The 13,592-nt window shown below is 47.0% G+C and overlaps 1 protein-coding gene across 2 annotated transcripts in view; it reads right to left on the bottom strand.

Annotated features, from left to right (window-relative positions):
• The window catches only part of SERPINE2 (serpin family E member 2), a 68,837-nt gene that overhangs the window by 16,329 nt on the left and 38,916 nt on the right, over nucleotides 1–13,592 (bottom strand). For both annotated transcript variants that reach the window (XM_069574674.1, XM_069574673.1), the window contains exons 2-4: nucleotides 12,804–13,084; nucleotides 9,524–9,751; nucleotides 3,648–3,845 (exon numbers count right to left, since the gene is read on the bottom strand). In XM_069574674.1, coding sequence (XP_069430775.1) covers nucleotides 3,648–3,845; nucleotides 9,524–9,751; nucleotides 12,804–13,062 — 685 coding nt within the window. In that variant the 5' untranslated portion in view covers nucleotides 13,063–13,084. The remainder of the gene's footprint in view (nucleotides 1–3,647; nucleotides 3,846–9,523; nucleotides 9,752–12,803; nucleotides 13,085–13,592) is intronic.

Genomic DNA, 13,592 nt, shown 5'->3' on the forward strand with positions numbered 1-13,592 from the left:
AAATTACCTTCATTTATTCATTTGGCCATGCGGCATGGTTTGCGGGATCTTAGTTCCCTGACCAGGGATCAAACCCAGGGCCCTGGCAGTGGAAGTGCAGCATCCTAACCACTGAACCAGCAGGGAGCTCCCAAGGAAATTACCTCTAGCAGTTCCAACACAAACATCTACAGATTCATGTACAAGAATGCTCATTCTAGTGCTGTTACAGGAGAAAAGTAAACGGCCATCCAGAGGATACTATGATATGCGGAATGCTATGTAGCTGATAAAAGGATCAAGCAGATCCAAAGAAGTGACATAAAGTTTTCCAAGGGAGATTGTCTAAGAAAACAGATTACCGAATAGAAATTATAGTATAATCCCATGTATGCAAAGAGCTGCACAGACATTTTGTATACCCACAGGAAAGGTCTCAAACGATACACCAAGCACTTAATAGGAGTTCTTCTACTGGAAAGGGGATTATAGGGGAATATTTTTTTTCTACCTTATATACTGTTATGTTTGAAGATTCTGCAATGAGTGTGAAATATACTTCCACTAATTTTAAGGCTTTTTTTTAATGGAAAAATTTCTGCCCTCAAAGTACTTACAGTTTATGGAACTTCAGTCAGAAGGGTTTTCCCCTCTTATTTCCATCCTCTCCCTTACTGTTTTACTAAGTGAATCCTCTCAGAGACCTTGAGATCTCGGGTGAAAAGTCAGGAAGGCTGATAAATGGGTAAATGGAACAGCAATGTTCCAGCAAAGTGATCAAGGATGGCTCAGCTTGGCTGAGGCCCACAAGAAGCTGGGCAGCAGGCATGAGAGGCCATGTGAGTGACCAGCTGCCAGGACAGCCTGCCTCCCAACCCTGGCTGGTCATGTGAGTCAGACAGTGATGAGACAGGCAGAAAATGGGTGACCCGCTGGGCGGTCCACTGTCATGAAAACAAAGGCCTGCCTGCGGCCACCATGGGCTACTGGGCTTTCTTCACAAGACAAACTGGCCCCCTCTTTCCATGAAAAGCTGCCTTGCCAGCCAAAGGGGAAAACCTAGGAACAGACAATGCCACTGGACTCCGCTGCATGGGCCATGGAAGGCCCTGGGTTCCAACCCCAGGTGCAGAAAGTGGGGCAGGAAAGACGGCCCCAGGCCACTTGCAGTGTTGACTCGGGAGAGAACGGGACCACGGGGACTTTCACGGGACCACGGGGACTTTCACGGTCTGCTCTGAATTCAGCACAGGTGAGTCAGGGTCCAACAGTTAACAGGCAGGACACCAAACAGAGGCAATTGAGTTTCATGGAGGGACCATTTATGAAGCAAGGGGAGAACACAGAGGAGTCATAGGATGGTCCCCTGGGCCACAAACCTGAGCACCACTACCAGCCCTAGGCGGTAGTGGAGGGGCTGGTGGCCCAGAGACAAAGGGCCCTTGGGCAGGTCCTGACAGAGGGAGACCTTGCCTGGAGAGATGAGGTGCCCCGGTGATGCAGGGAGAGCGCTGGGGTGCCAGTGCCTGACCCCGCTCTTCCCCTTTACTCCACCGCCTGCTGGTTCACCCCATCTGCCAACCAACAGGAAACCCAGGGGCAAGGAAACCCACTGATGCGGCCTCCTGGGGGCTCAGGAGGGGACGAGCGAGAACATGAATCAGAGAAGGCGGGGAAGAGATCCCCCACACTGTGGACCATAAGAACGCATTTGTCTCACTTTCTGTAAAGTGCACACATATTCTTAGATAAATTAGTTCTTAATTGAGAAGCCACCTGGAGATATAACTCCCTCCCAGGAACGTCCTATATGTTCAAGAAATTCCTATGAATACAAACATTTTCATCTTCATGGGAATGTCTACAGAAGACTTGCATTTGAATCTTTCCTGACTTACTCATTATTTTTCAGCAACAGAAATATACAGTGAGGCCCTCTCCAATTTGGTTTATTAGAATGTACAAATACTGATCTAAAACAAAATAGCCTTTCTTCAGATAGGAGCTAGAGGCAATGCTAGTGTTCCAAAGATGTCTTCCTAGGAAACATAACCTCCAAGTGATTTATAGACAAAATGAGCCTTCTATTTTAAAATTTTTATTTATTTCCTTTTTTTGGCCATGCTGTGTAGCTTGTGGGATCTTAGTTCTCTGACCAGGGATTGAACCCATGAGAGTGTGGAGACCTAACCCCTGGACTGCCAGGGAGTTCCCAAGAGACTTTTATTCTCCTCAGTTTCTTTGCATGACACCTTTCTGTAGGACTTTTAAGTACATATTATCTTTAAAAAAATGTATTGAGTGAGCAACAAAATACCACCTGGAAGCTTAATAAATGACAAGAGGGAAGAAAAATGACTTTGTTTATTGTATCCCTCCCATGAGCCGTTCCTTAATTTAAAGAATTAGGCAGTTAGAGATATGAAGAGACGTGTTGATCTAATACATACTGTCTATGCAAACAGAGTGCTTGGGACCCACATGTCCACATATAGATTGGAGACATGAAGGTTAACTTATAAATGAAAAGGGAGCTTAACTGGACCACGAGTATTTCAATGAAAGCAGGTTTATAAAATAATCGCCAGCCTTAGTTCTCTGTGGTAATGAGGCAGAAATGGGTCATTTCCCCCCCCAACTATAAAACTGACATATGCTCATTTAAAAAATTTTCAAACTCAAAGAAAAAATAATCATTTGAAATACTACCACTTAACATTTTATTGAACATCCTCCAAGACATGACTGTATGAATATATAGCAAGTATTTTACATAAACGAGATGAAACAGCATCTGCTGTTCTGTAACTTGTTTTCTGAAATCAACCACATATTATATAACTTTCTACTTACATAAATCTAATTGTCATGTGTGTTCCACTACATGCACGTGTACAGCTTCTATTTGCCAGTGTGTGGTTACCGTCAGATTATAAATCCCTTGGTGTGACACTGTTGGGGCATCGCTTCTAGAAAGTCAGTCAGACCACAGCCCCCCTACCCCCACAGCACTCAAGGGCACCCATGTCCCCCCACACCAGAGTCATGACTGGGTTGGCCTTGTCAACCTTTGCAATTTTTGCTAATCTGATCAGTGGAAAAGAAATCTAATTTTTACTTTCATTTTTAATTTGGTAATGTAAGATTGCTAATGATGAGTTGACAGTGCATTCATATGTTTATTGTCCACTTATACTTCTTATGTCCTAAATAGCCCTTTTATCTTTAAATTTCAACCTAAAAGGGATGCATGTGTTATATACTAATACATGTTGCTGTTTAGTCGCTAAGTGGTGTCCCACACTTTCACAACCCCACGGACTGTAGCCCACCAGGCTCCTCTGTCCATGGGATTTCCAGGCAAGAATACTGGAAGGGGTTGCCACTTCCTTCTCCAGGGGACGTTCCTGACCCTGGGATCAAACCCACGCCTCCTGCAGTGGCAGGCGGATTCTTTACCACTGAGCCACCAGGAAAGCCCATAGTATATAACCTTTGTAAATAATGCCAAGACTTACCATGAGCTTTTAAAAAAAATCCTGCCCTCCCCTCCCCTGTGCTTTTTAAAAACTAAAAAGGCAGACTGCCCCTGAACTTAGTGATAGCACTCGAGGGCTTTTCCACGGCTGGCACATCCTAGAACACAGCCTCACCCAGCGTGAACTTACCGCAGCGGAACACAGAGAGCTGGGCCAGCATGGGCACTTGGTAGGACTTTCCGTCAGCTGCCACAAACGTGCGCTTCTTGGTATTCTCAGGCAGAAACCGTGATCGCCACAAACCCTTAAAATACACTGCGTTGACCAGGACCAGTCTGGTGAGGGCACCATTGAGAAGATCTGGGGACAGCAGATTGTCGATCATACCTGCGCAGGCAGAGAACAGACATGGAGGACACTTGGTACTGGCCATCCATTAGCAGGCAAAGGCAGCTGAGGGATTGGGGGAATGAAAAAATCTAACAAGTTTTAAGATTCAAAGATTTTTAAAAGACCTTTCACAATATCCTCTTGTCCTTCTAATTGTTTTCCTCACTAAAAATTAAAAGCTGAAAAATTAAAAATCAGTGAACTAGAAAATACTTCAGAGACCCTCTATTTAGAGTCACCACACTTTTCATCAAGAAATTCTTTTAAAGTTGTAGGATATAACAGCAACATACTAAAAATCTGTATCTCTTTCTGCACACTCACAATGACCAGTTAAAAAATAAAATGAGAACAAACCCACGTATAATAACATCAAAAATAATCAAAGGAATATATCTGATAAAAGCACAGGACAAGAACACTGAAAAAAATTATTTTAGAACTAATACCCTATAAGCTCCCTGTTTTAAGACATTTTACTTATCCACATAAGCTATACTCATTAATTCATTTCTGTGTTTGATAATAACTGACACGTATGGCTGCCATTGAGGGCTTTTGGTTGGTACATGATAAACTGGTGTCATGTTGATTTATTTTAACTCTTGGGTTGATTTAATCCCAGTTAAAAATAAAGGAACATTTCAGCCTATCCAGTGTTATCAAAGCTAAACGCTTAATTTCTCTTAAGATTTTAGGAATGTGGAGCATTAGTTTGGAATCCCTGGTTATTACAAAGCCTAAAGAAGAGGTGGGACTAAAATCGGTATCTATATTGATGGGCCAGGGATCCGTCTAGGCTCATATTACAGAGATTATAAAGAACCAGGGTCTGTCTGTACGGAAGAACTATTTGTTAAGGAAGAGCTCTTCACAAGACATCAGGTGGTCCAGCTTGTTTGTGCTGGAGTAGTTTCAGGATGTTCTTGTGAATACATGAAGATCCCCCTCAAGTGCTATCTCTGCCTAAAGCTTTGGATTTTCATTTAGGTTCCTTTTGCTTGGCTTTTAAAGATTCAACTGTGTGTTGGTGTGTGTGTGCACCTGTGTATGTGTGTATATCTGTCTCTGTGAGTGTGTACAGGTTTAAGAGAGACCACTAATACCAAAACTATTAAAAATGAGTTCACTGTAGCTTTTAAACCGAAAAGTACCTAATATAAATGCCTGTTACAATACATTAAATGGTGGGAATAAAACCAACAGCTTCTGAAGAAGCAAGACAATTTAATTCAGCAGAGAGAGCTTTAAGTCCTTTTAAATGAAGCTCAAGAAGACTCAGATGGACAATAAACAGATGTTTATGTGAGTCATGGTAAAGAAGCACACCAGCATGGATATACCCTGACCCGCAGGGTTCTCAGTAAGTCAGTGTCATCACTGCTCTTTACTTACACCAGGGGGCGCCAACGCCCCCTTACAGCAGGATCTGCAAGGAGAGCACAAGCAGTATAAATAGCCATCTTTGAATGCAAGGGGCCTCTGTGAACACTGGATCCTGTGGGAAGGAAGTGAGAATTCTGTGCTCCAGCGAGTTGGTTTCCCAAAAGCTGTGTGTTGCCTTCGCTGGGACCATTATCCATCCAGTCCAACTCCTACATACCTTTGAGATACAGCTCAATGGTCCCCTCTTATAACTCTTGTCTGACCCTCCTCCCATCTCCCAAGAGTTTCCATAAAACCCAGGGCTCAGCACTATCGTTACCCTGCAGCATTTTATTCTAGCCAAATGTAACATCTGTCTCCCTCAACTAAACTGTGAGCTGCACAAGAGCAAGCACCCCGTCATTGATTATTGAAAAATCACACCTAAGACTCTACGTTCACTCTTCTGTCGGTGCACGCCAACAGTCTGAAGCAACCTCTTCTGCCCTTTTTCCTGAGACAGATAAAGCCTCTTACTGCCACCAGGTTTAGGCTAGCTCAGTGGTAAAGAATCCGCCTGCCAATGCAGGAGACACAGGTTCAATCCCTGGGTCAGGAAGTTCCCCTGGAGAAGGAAATGGCAACCCACTCCAGCATTCTTGCCCAGCAAACCCCAGGGACAGAGGAGCCTAGTGGGCTACAGTCCGTGGGGGTCACAAAAGGGTCAGATACAACCTAGCAACTAAACAAGGACACTGCTACTGGTAGAACTAAGATATAATAAGGAAGCACAAAGAAATAAGAAAAAAAATGCGTGGTTTAGAGGCAAGGAGGGAGCTGCCATCAATAATTGTCACGAACACGCATCCATCATCTATCCACCCATCCATCTATCCATGCATTCGTTCTTTGATGCCTGCCTACCATGTGCCAGGAACTCTTTTAGGTAAGAAAACAAAACAAAAATAAACCCTGCCCCTCAAAAAGCTATAGATTAGAGTGAGGGGGAGGCTGACATAAGTGACTTGGAAATACAATTGTAATAAATAGCCTGCAGTGAAAGTATGGATACTTAAGGATGTGAAGGTAAGTAAGAGGGGGATCCGATCTGGTCAGTGAGATCAGGGATGGGTGGGCTCCTTGAGGAAATATTATTTGAGCCTATAACTGTGAAAATAGTTCACATTCACCAAACATTATTTCCAAAGTGTCAACCACTCTGTTAAATGTCTTATGAGTATTATTCACATTCCCAGCCTTAATGTTATTATAAGAATTCTAATAGGTACCACTGTCTTTTTTTTTTTTTGGTCTGTCCTTCAGTTTTTCTTTTTTTGGCTGTACCATGAGGCTGGAAAGATCTTAGTTCCCCCACCAGGGATCAAACCCGTGCCCTTGGCAGGGAAAGCAGTAAGTCCCAATCACTGGAAGTCGGGAAAGTTCCGGTTCTGCTATTATATCATCTCCGCATTTTACAGAGGAGGATGCTGAGGCACAGGGAGTTTAAGTAAACAGACTGATGTTACACGGCCAGTAGATGGCAGAACTGATATTCAAACTACTTACTGCTTGTAAGGGCTATGCCATTCATGAGATGGTGTGAAATGAATAGGCCAGGGGCTATCGGGGTGAGAAAGCATTCCAGAAAGCAGGATGCACGGGGGTGTCTGTGATTGGAGACAGGATGGCCAAGACTGGGATGGGGCCCTCATGGTTGGGTCCGAGGCCATAGAGAGGGTGTCCCAGGCAAGCCATCACCATATGCCTGGCACATGGGAAAGTCTTCCCCACCCTCTTCAGGGCAGGATTGGTCATCTCCACGTGGTGGTCTTCCACATGTAGACTGATTCACCTCCAGTGTCTCCCTGAGACGTCGCATGTAGCCAAGTGCCTCTGAGTGGGGCCGTTTGAAAATCTGTAGGAGTGTTTCTGGCTGAGTGGACAGTGACCAGAGATGCTACCTGTCTTGTAATGTTCAAAACAGCCCCACGCAATGAACGGTCCTGCTTCCTGCATAACTTTCCAACACTCTGCTGCAGAGTCATGTCGCTGAGAAACCTGCTCAAGGTCATCTGAGCCCAGAACCTCACTTTTCTTGCTTGTAAACACAAAGTATTTTTTTAATAATTTATTTTTAACTGGAGGATAACCACTTTACAGTAGTGTGTTGGTTTCTGCCATATATTTTGCGTACTGTTGATGGACACTGAATTTGCAGGGAAAGTGATGACCATGCAAACCAAGAGGAGCCTGTACTTGTTTTGGTCGGAAATTTATGAAGAGTTTTGCAGGGTTTTAGAAAAAAAACTGCATCAATGATGGTAACACAGCCTGCAGTTTCTGTGTCACCAGTAGAGCGGGCCTGACGCAGTCTGCTTTTGTGGCTGTCAATTCACAGTGTGAATGTCAATTCCCATGTCACTTCTTACTCTAAGATTCTGTCGCATATTCAGGGGTGGCTATACCCAAGGGTTTACCTTTTGAACTACATCCAAAAACTACTTTTGTTTTTCCTAGTATTATAGCTTGGCATTATATTAATTTTTTAAAATTTATGTATGTGTGCATAGGTTTCAGGAGCTATGCATTTCACTTCAAGAGAGTATGAAAATTTTTTTTTTTTTGACAGCGGGAGTTAGGTCTGCAGGGTTGAAGAGCACTTGTTTAGCCTTACTGCTTTCCTTTCCCCAGATGCTGTGAGCAATGCATTGAGTCAGTGTGTGTTCAAAGTGGCCTGAAACTGTCGGGCAGCATCCTGAGGGACTTACTGCTCCCAGGACGCAGCAGAGGAGAAGACTAGGTGGGATCTGGCATGTCACATCACACAGCCACTCCGCATCTGAGTGCCATCAGCTTCCTGCCTCTGTTCTCAGTCCTGCAGGCTCAGAAATCACACTAATCCCCTCCCACTCGCTGGTCTCCTGATCATTTCGTGGTTTCAGGAAGGGAGCCTAGGTTGCACCATGCAGCGTCCTGTTAAGAAGGGATGGCACGGGTTTACCAACACCACCCTGGCTCTCCTCCACCCTCCAGAGCATCTTTTCTAGCCCCTCATGTGGTTTGCAAATATTTGCCTTGACAAGTTTAGAGGGAGACTAGGGGAGAACTTGCTTTAGTGCAGAAGGCTAGGCCCCTGCCTCAGAGATTCTGCCTCAGCAGACTAGGGGTCCAGTGATCCGAATTCTAAACACATGCCCTGGGCCGTTCTGGGGCTGGAACCATGCTTCAAGAGATGTGACCGCTAGAGACAGAGTTTCTCCAAGGTCCCTCTTTGGGCTTATTCTCCTTCTTGAGACTCTTTTGCTTCCCCTCTCATGACCTTAACTCCTCTCTTTGTGAAAGATGGTTTCCAAATCTCTGTTTCTAGCCTTAACTTTTCTCTGTTGTTCTGTACCTATCCCACCTCCTGAATGTTTCCCCTGAAACTGCACTTCACAAATAAGCAGGCTAAAAGCACTGATGTTAGACATTTCTTCAGTTTCACGGGGAACATTTGTACATGTGCACAAATGGCCATCACGGTGGACGTGCTCTATCTAAGGAAGGGCACGGCTGTGTAAGCACATGCCAACCACAACCCACCAACACACCTACTTCCTGCGATGACAGAGGCGAGGGGGAGGGAGGGGAGGAAGGGGAGGAGAGAGGCAACCCGGGGCAGGGGGCCGAGAGGTCCAAACTGGTGTGTATAAAATACACCGCAAGGATGTATTGTGCAGCACGGGCATATAGCTGGTATTCTGTAATAACCGTGCATAGAGTGCAACCGCTAAAACCCGTGAATCGCTACACTGTACACCCATACCTTATATAATACTGTACATCAACTATACTCCAATAAAGAGAGGCAGGAAGGTGTGGGGAGGGGCTCAGCCCTGAACCTTACAGGCTGAGAAGCACATTCTGGGCAAGGGGGATGCAAATATACAAGCAGGAAGAAATGAGCAAAAAAAATCTGCAGAACAGACAAGGGCCTGGGGGCGGGGACCTGGAGATGAGATGCATCGAGAAAGAAGAGAATCCTTGGAGCTGTATCCTGCCCTGGTCCCTGAGCTGCAGCGAGACAAGTCCCAGGGGTGGGGGGGTGGAGGGGGACCAGCTGCGCCCACAGCAGGAAAAGGGAAGGAAGAAGACTGAGCCGTGGGGCTGCTAAGAGGGAGAGGACGGTGCAGTCAGTGGGGTCCAGGGCTTTCAGCACAGACAGGCCGCTGGACTCACTGACCTCAGGTAGGGTCTCAGGGCCTAACTCACGCCTTTGTCCACAAAGCAGAAAACCACTCCCACTCGCCCCGGGACCCATGGCCACTCACCCTGCGTCTCGTTCCTGACCCACGCGTTGATGGACGCACAGGCGGAGGCCGGGTCCTCGAAGTTCGCATTCCGGACTTCACATTGGAACACGTCCTTGTTCCTCGTGATGAAGGGCACTTCCATCTTAGAGTCGTTCTTCACAAACACGGCGTTGGCCACCGTCACGATGTCTTTATTCTTCTTGGAGACAATGGCCTTGTTGATCTTCTTTAACATCTTACCGACTCCTGAAACAGAAAGGAGAAAATGCAGAGATATTTCCATAAGAATTCAAGGCTTTCTTTTTTTTTTTTTTAAATATCATCTAGAGTATGGAAAATAAGAACAGTATAATAAAAAAGATGAGTATGATGAGCAAGAGACTAAATCATCTGATTTTTCAGTGGCCTCCTGTTAAGAAAAGAGGGGAGGGCGGAAAGTGATATGTAACTGTTAACAGCCCCTCAAGATCAGCTGCGGGCTTCCCAGATGGCTCAGTGGTAAAGAATCCACCTGCTAATGCAGGAGATGCAAGTTCGAACCCTGGGTTGGGAAGATCTCCTGGAGAAGGAAATGGCAAGCCACTCCACTATTCTTGCCTGGGAAATCCCATGAACAGAGGAGTCTGGAGGGCTACAGTCAGTCCATGGATCGCAAAGTATCAGACATGACTGAGCACACAGACACATGAGATCAACTGTACGTCTTGCCTGAAATCAGGCATCTCCCTGGGCTGCTCCGCACCTCTCCCGTGTAGACCTCGCTCTCCTGGAAGAGGTTCCTGGCACCAGGCCAACAGGGAGACTCGAACCCTCGTCAGTTACGCACCCACGGGGGGGAATCAGCCCAAGGACTCTCCTAATCTGTCTCTCTCTCTCTTCTGAAGTGCTATTTCCTTTCCTGACAAAGATTTAATAGTTCAATTTCTTGTCTCTATTTTGAAAAAAAAAAAAAAAAAAGGTATCAAGAAACATCAGAAAGACTATGAAAAACTGCCATGTGCCACCATCCAAGAACAATGTGATTTTTACTTGATACCAAACTCACAAAGGGGATTCATTTTATGGTGACATAAGCTTTATTTTTGACTTCCCATGGTAAAGCATCTGCCTACAATCCGGGAGACCGGAGTTCAATCCCTGGGTTGGGAAGATCTCCTGGAGAAGGAAATGGAAACCTGCTCCAGTACTCTTGCCTGGAAAATCCCATGGACGGAGGAGCCTAGTAGGCTACAGTCCATGGGGGTCACAAAGAGTCGGACATGACTGAGCGACTTCACTTTTCACTTTCCTCTAAGCTTTATTTTACACAAGCGACTTGTATGCACTCCATTTGGTTTCAGGGCATGGAAAAGAGGGGAAGAAGTCATAGAGGATGGAATGCGTGCCTACAAGAGAGCTTGACCCATAGATCCGTCTAACTCACTTGGGGTCCTTTCAAAATGACACTGTTCTAAAACAACCAGCAGGGTCACCTTGACGGTCACTCTGGAAGAGCGCAGCTGAGAGCCCCACGGTCCGGCCCTTTGTGAGGCCTCTGGGGACCCCACCCCTCGTGGGTTCTGAGAGGCGGGCCCAGCAGGAGCGGGCAGGCCCCCTGTATGATGAAGGGACCAGCCGCTGTCAGGGCCCAATCCTGGCACTCGTTCCTTCCAGCTGCATGGCCTCCTCCTCCGGCCCCGGCCCCCTCCTCAGAAAAGGTCAGGGCAGGTCCGCCTCCCCTGCCCTGGATTGCCTCACCTCCCTCCACAACCCATGTACCGCCATCCTGAGTTCCCAGAGGCTGAGCCCAAACCAGGGCCTGACAGCCCACCCGGGCTCCCCCGGATGAGTCTGTCGTGTGAGCTGACGGTGAGCGACTTTGGGTCAGGGGAGGTTGCCCACAGACCGATATGTCAACATTTTAGAAATACTACCTGACATGGATGTGGCTTGGCGGGAAAACAAACAAGAATCTAGCTGCTCTTTTAAAATGGTGTTGGCCGGCAGGGCCTGGCCAGCCCTGGGAGAGGCCAGGAACCCTATGGGTGGTTTGCTCTGAAGTTATAAATCACCAAGACTTCAGTGGGTTTCCAACGAGGGCAGCACAGTGTGTTCCAAGCATTTAGTCCTCCTCTGCTTCCAACAGGTGAAGGAACTGCAAACTCAAGAGGAGGTTTCACGCTGTGTAAACAAGAGCGAGGGCCAGCGTGGGAGGGTGGGGGCGGGTAGGCCTCTGGGGCTGGTGGCCCCAGAGGAGGCTGCTTAGAGAAGAATCAAGCTGGGGTGCAGAGGGAGGCGCTCAAGCTCCCAAACCCCCATCTCTTTCCTCTGCTCTGACGGTCAACAGGGTCAAGACTCCTAGAACCTGATAGCAAGCGGGAGTGGAAGAATGCGGGTGGGAAAGCACCTTCACTTCCCAATAAAGCAACCAAGAACCAGACATGAGAAAGGAATTGTTCAAGGTCACGGTGTCCACTGGTGCCAAAGACCAGCGCTGCCCCCCATACCCCATGCCCTGGAGGAGGTGGTGGATGGAGACTCGGGTAAGAAAACCTGAGCTAAGGCTGAGTGACAACGCTTGGAGATGTAAGCTCCTAAGTTTAGGCAGGTAATTCAAACAGGGTTTTCTTTCAAGAAAACAAAACCATTCCTATTGGGCCTTACTTGAAAAAGAAATCAAGCTTTTTAGTTTGCAATAGTGATAGAGTCACAGGAAGTTGCAAAACCATATATTTTTCCCTGTATATTTCTACCTTTCACCAATTTCCCAATGATAGTATCTTGCATGATGGTAGGATACAGATCCACAGCCAGGAAACCGCCACTGGCCCAGTCTCCCATGCACTTGTTTTACATGCATGCATGTGGGGTGTGCGTGTGTGTGTGCAGCTCTTTGCAATTTCACCCCCCATGGAGACTCACGTGTCCACCACCAGTGAAGACGCAGATGGATTCCCTAGCACAAGGCTCCCCTCTGCTGCCCTCCATGGTCACAGCCACCCACCTCCCCAAGCTTATGGATTTAAAAGCACACTCACAGCCATAATGCATCCTGAGCCCTCTACACCATGGGCGTGGGGCAGACGGGAAGTTTTGTTTGAGATGAGAAAACAGGAGCATCCAGAGATCAAGTGCCTGCCTGTAACCCCACAGCTGCAGAGCAAAGCCCAGAGCCCAGCTCTCCAGAGCCCCAGCATTGCCACTGGCCCCTAGAGGAGGCTGGTCCTCAGGTGCAGGGGGCGCTAGCGAGACCCCTCCCGGCTGAGCAAGGGGCCCTCCTGCCAGGGACAGCTGCACAGCCAGGCCCAGACACACGCACCGTTCACGCCGTATCTCATCACTGTGGTGAGCTGCTTCTTGGTCCTGCCGTCGGCTCCCAGCTGTAGCATCCCCAGGACGGACGCGATGCCGTGCGGAGAAATGATGATGTTGTCATGAGGCTGGGACTTGACGATCTGATTGAACACCTGGATGCCCGTGTCGGAGCCGAGTTCCTCCAGAGACAGAGGGTTGAACTGGGAGCACACAGAGGGCAACGTCACGGAGGCCACCAGGAAGAAAGGGAAATGCCAATTCATGGTTCCTTCCAGGAAGGACAACCTGAAAGAGGAGACAGAGAAAATATTTATGTTCTATACTGAACAAACATTTACGGAGGAACTACTTTGTACTCGGGATTCCCTGGTGGCTCAGTGGTAAAGAATCTGCCTGCCAATGCAGGAGACACAAGTTCGATCCCTGGGTGGGCAAGATCCCCTGGAGAAGGAAATGGCAACCTTCTCCAATATTCTTGCCTGGAAAACCCACGAACAGAGGAGCCTGGCAGGCTATAGTCAAGGGGTCACAAAAAGAGTCCGACACGGCTCAGTGACTTAACAACAACAAAACAACTCTGTACCCAGGTGGCTATGATTTACTAAATTCAGTGTAACTGCAGATCTTTACTATAGTGAAGATAGAACAGCATAGATAAAACTGTTTTCCTTTATATTTTGTGAGGGGGATGGGAAGCTAGAGGAAGGAAACTTCCACTTGCTGGTCCCAAGACTGCGGCAAACACGACTCTAATCATTATTTCTTTTCCATAACCACCCTTCATCCCATCATA

Source organism: Ovis canadensis, chromosome 2 (assembly GCF_042477335.2).
Source record: "Ovis canadensis isolate MfBH-ARS-UI-01 breed Bighorn chromosome 2, ARS-UI_OviCan_v2, whole genome shotgun sequence".
In the NCBI taxonomy this organism is placed as follows: Eukaryota; Metazoa; Chordata; class Mammalia; order Artiodactyla; family Bovidae; genus Ovis; species Ovis canadensis.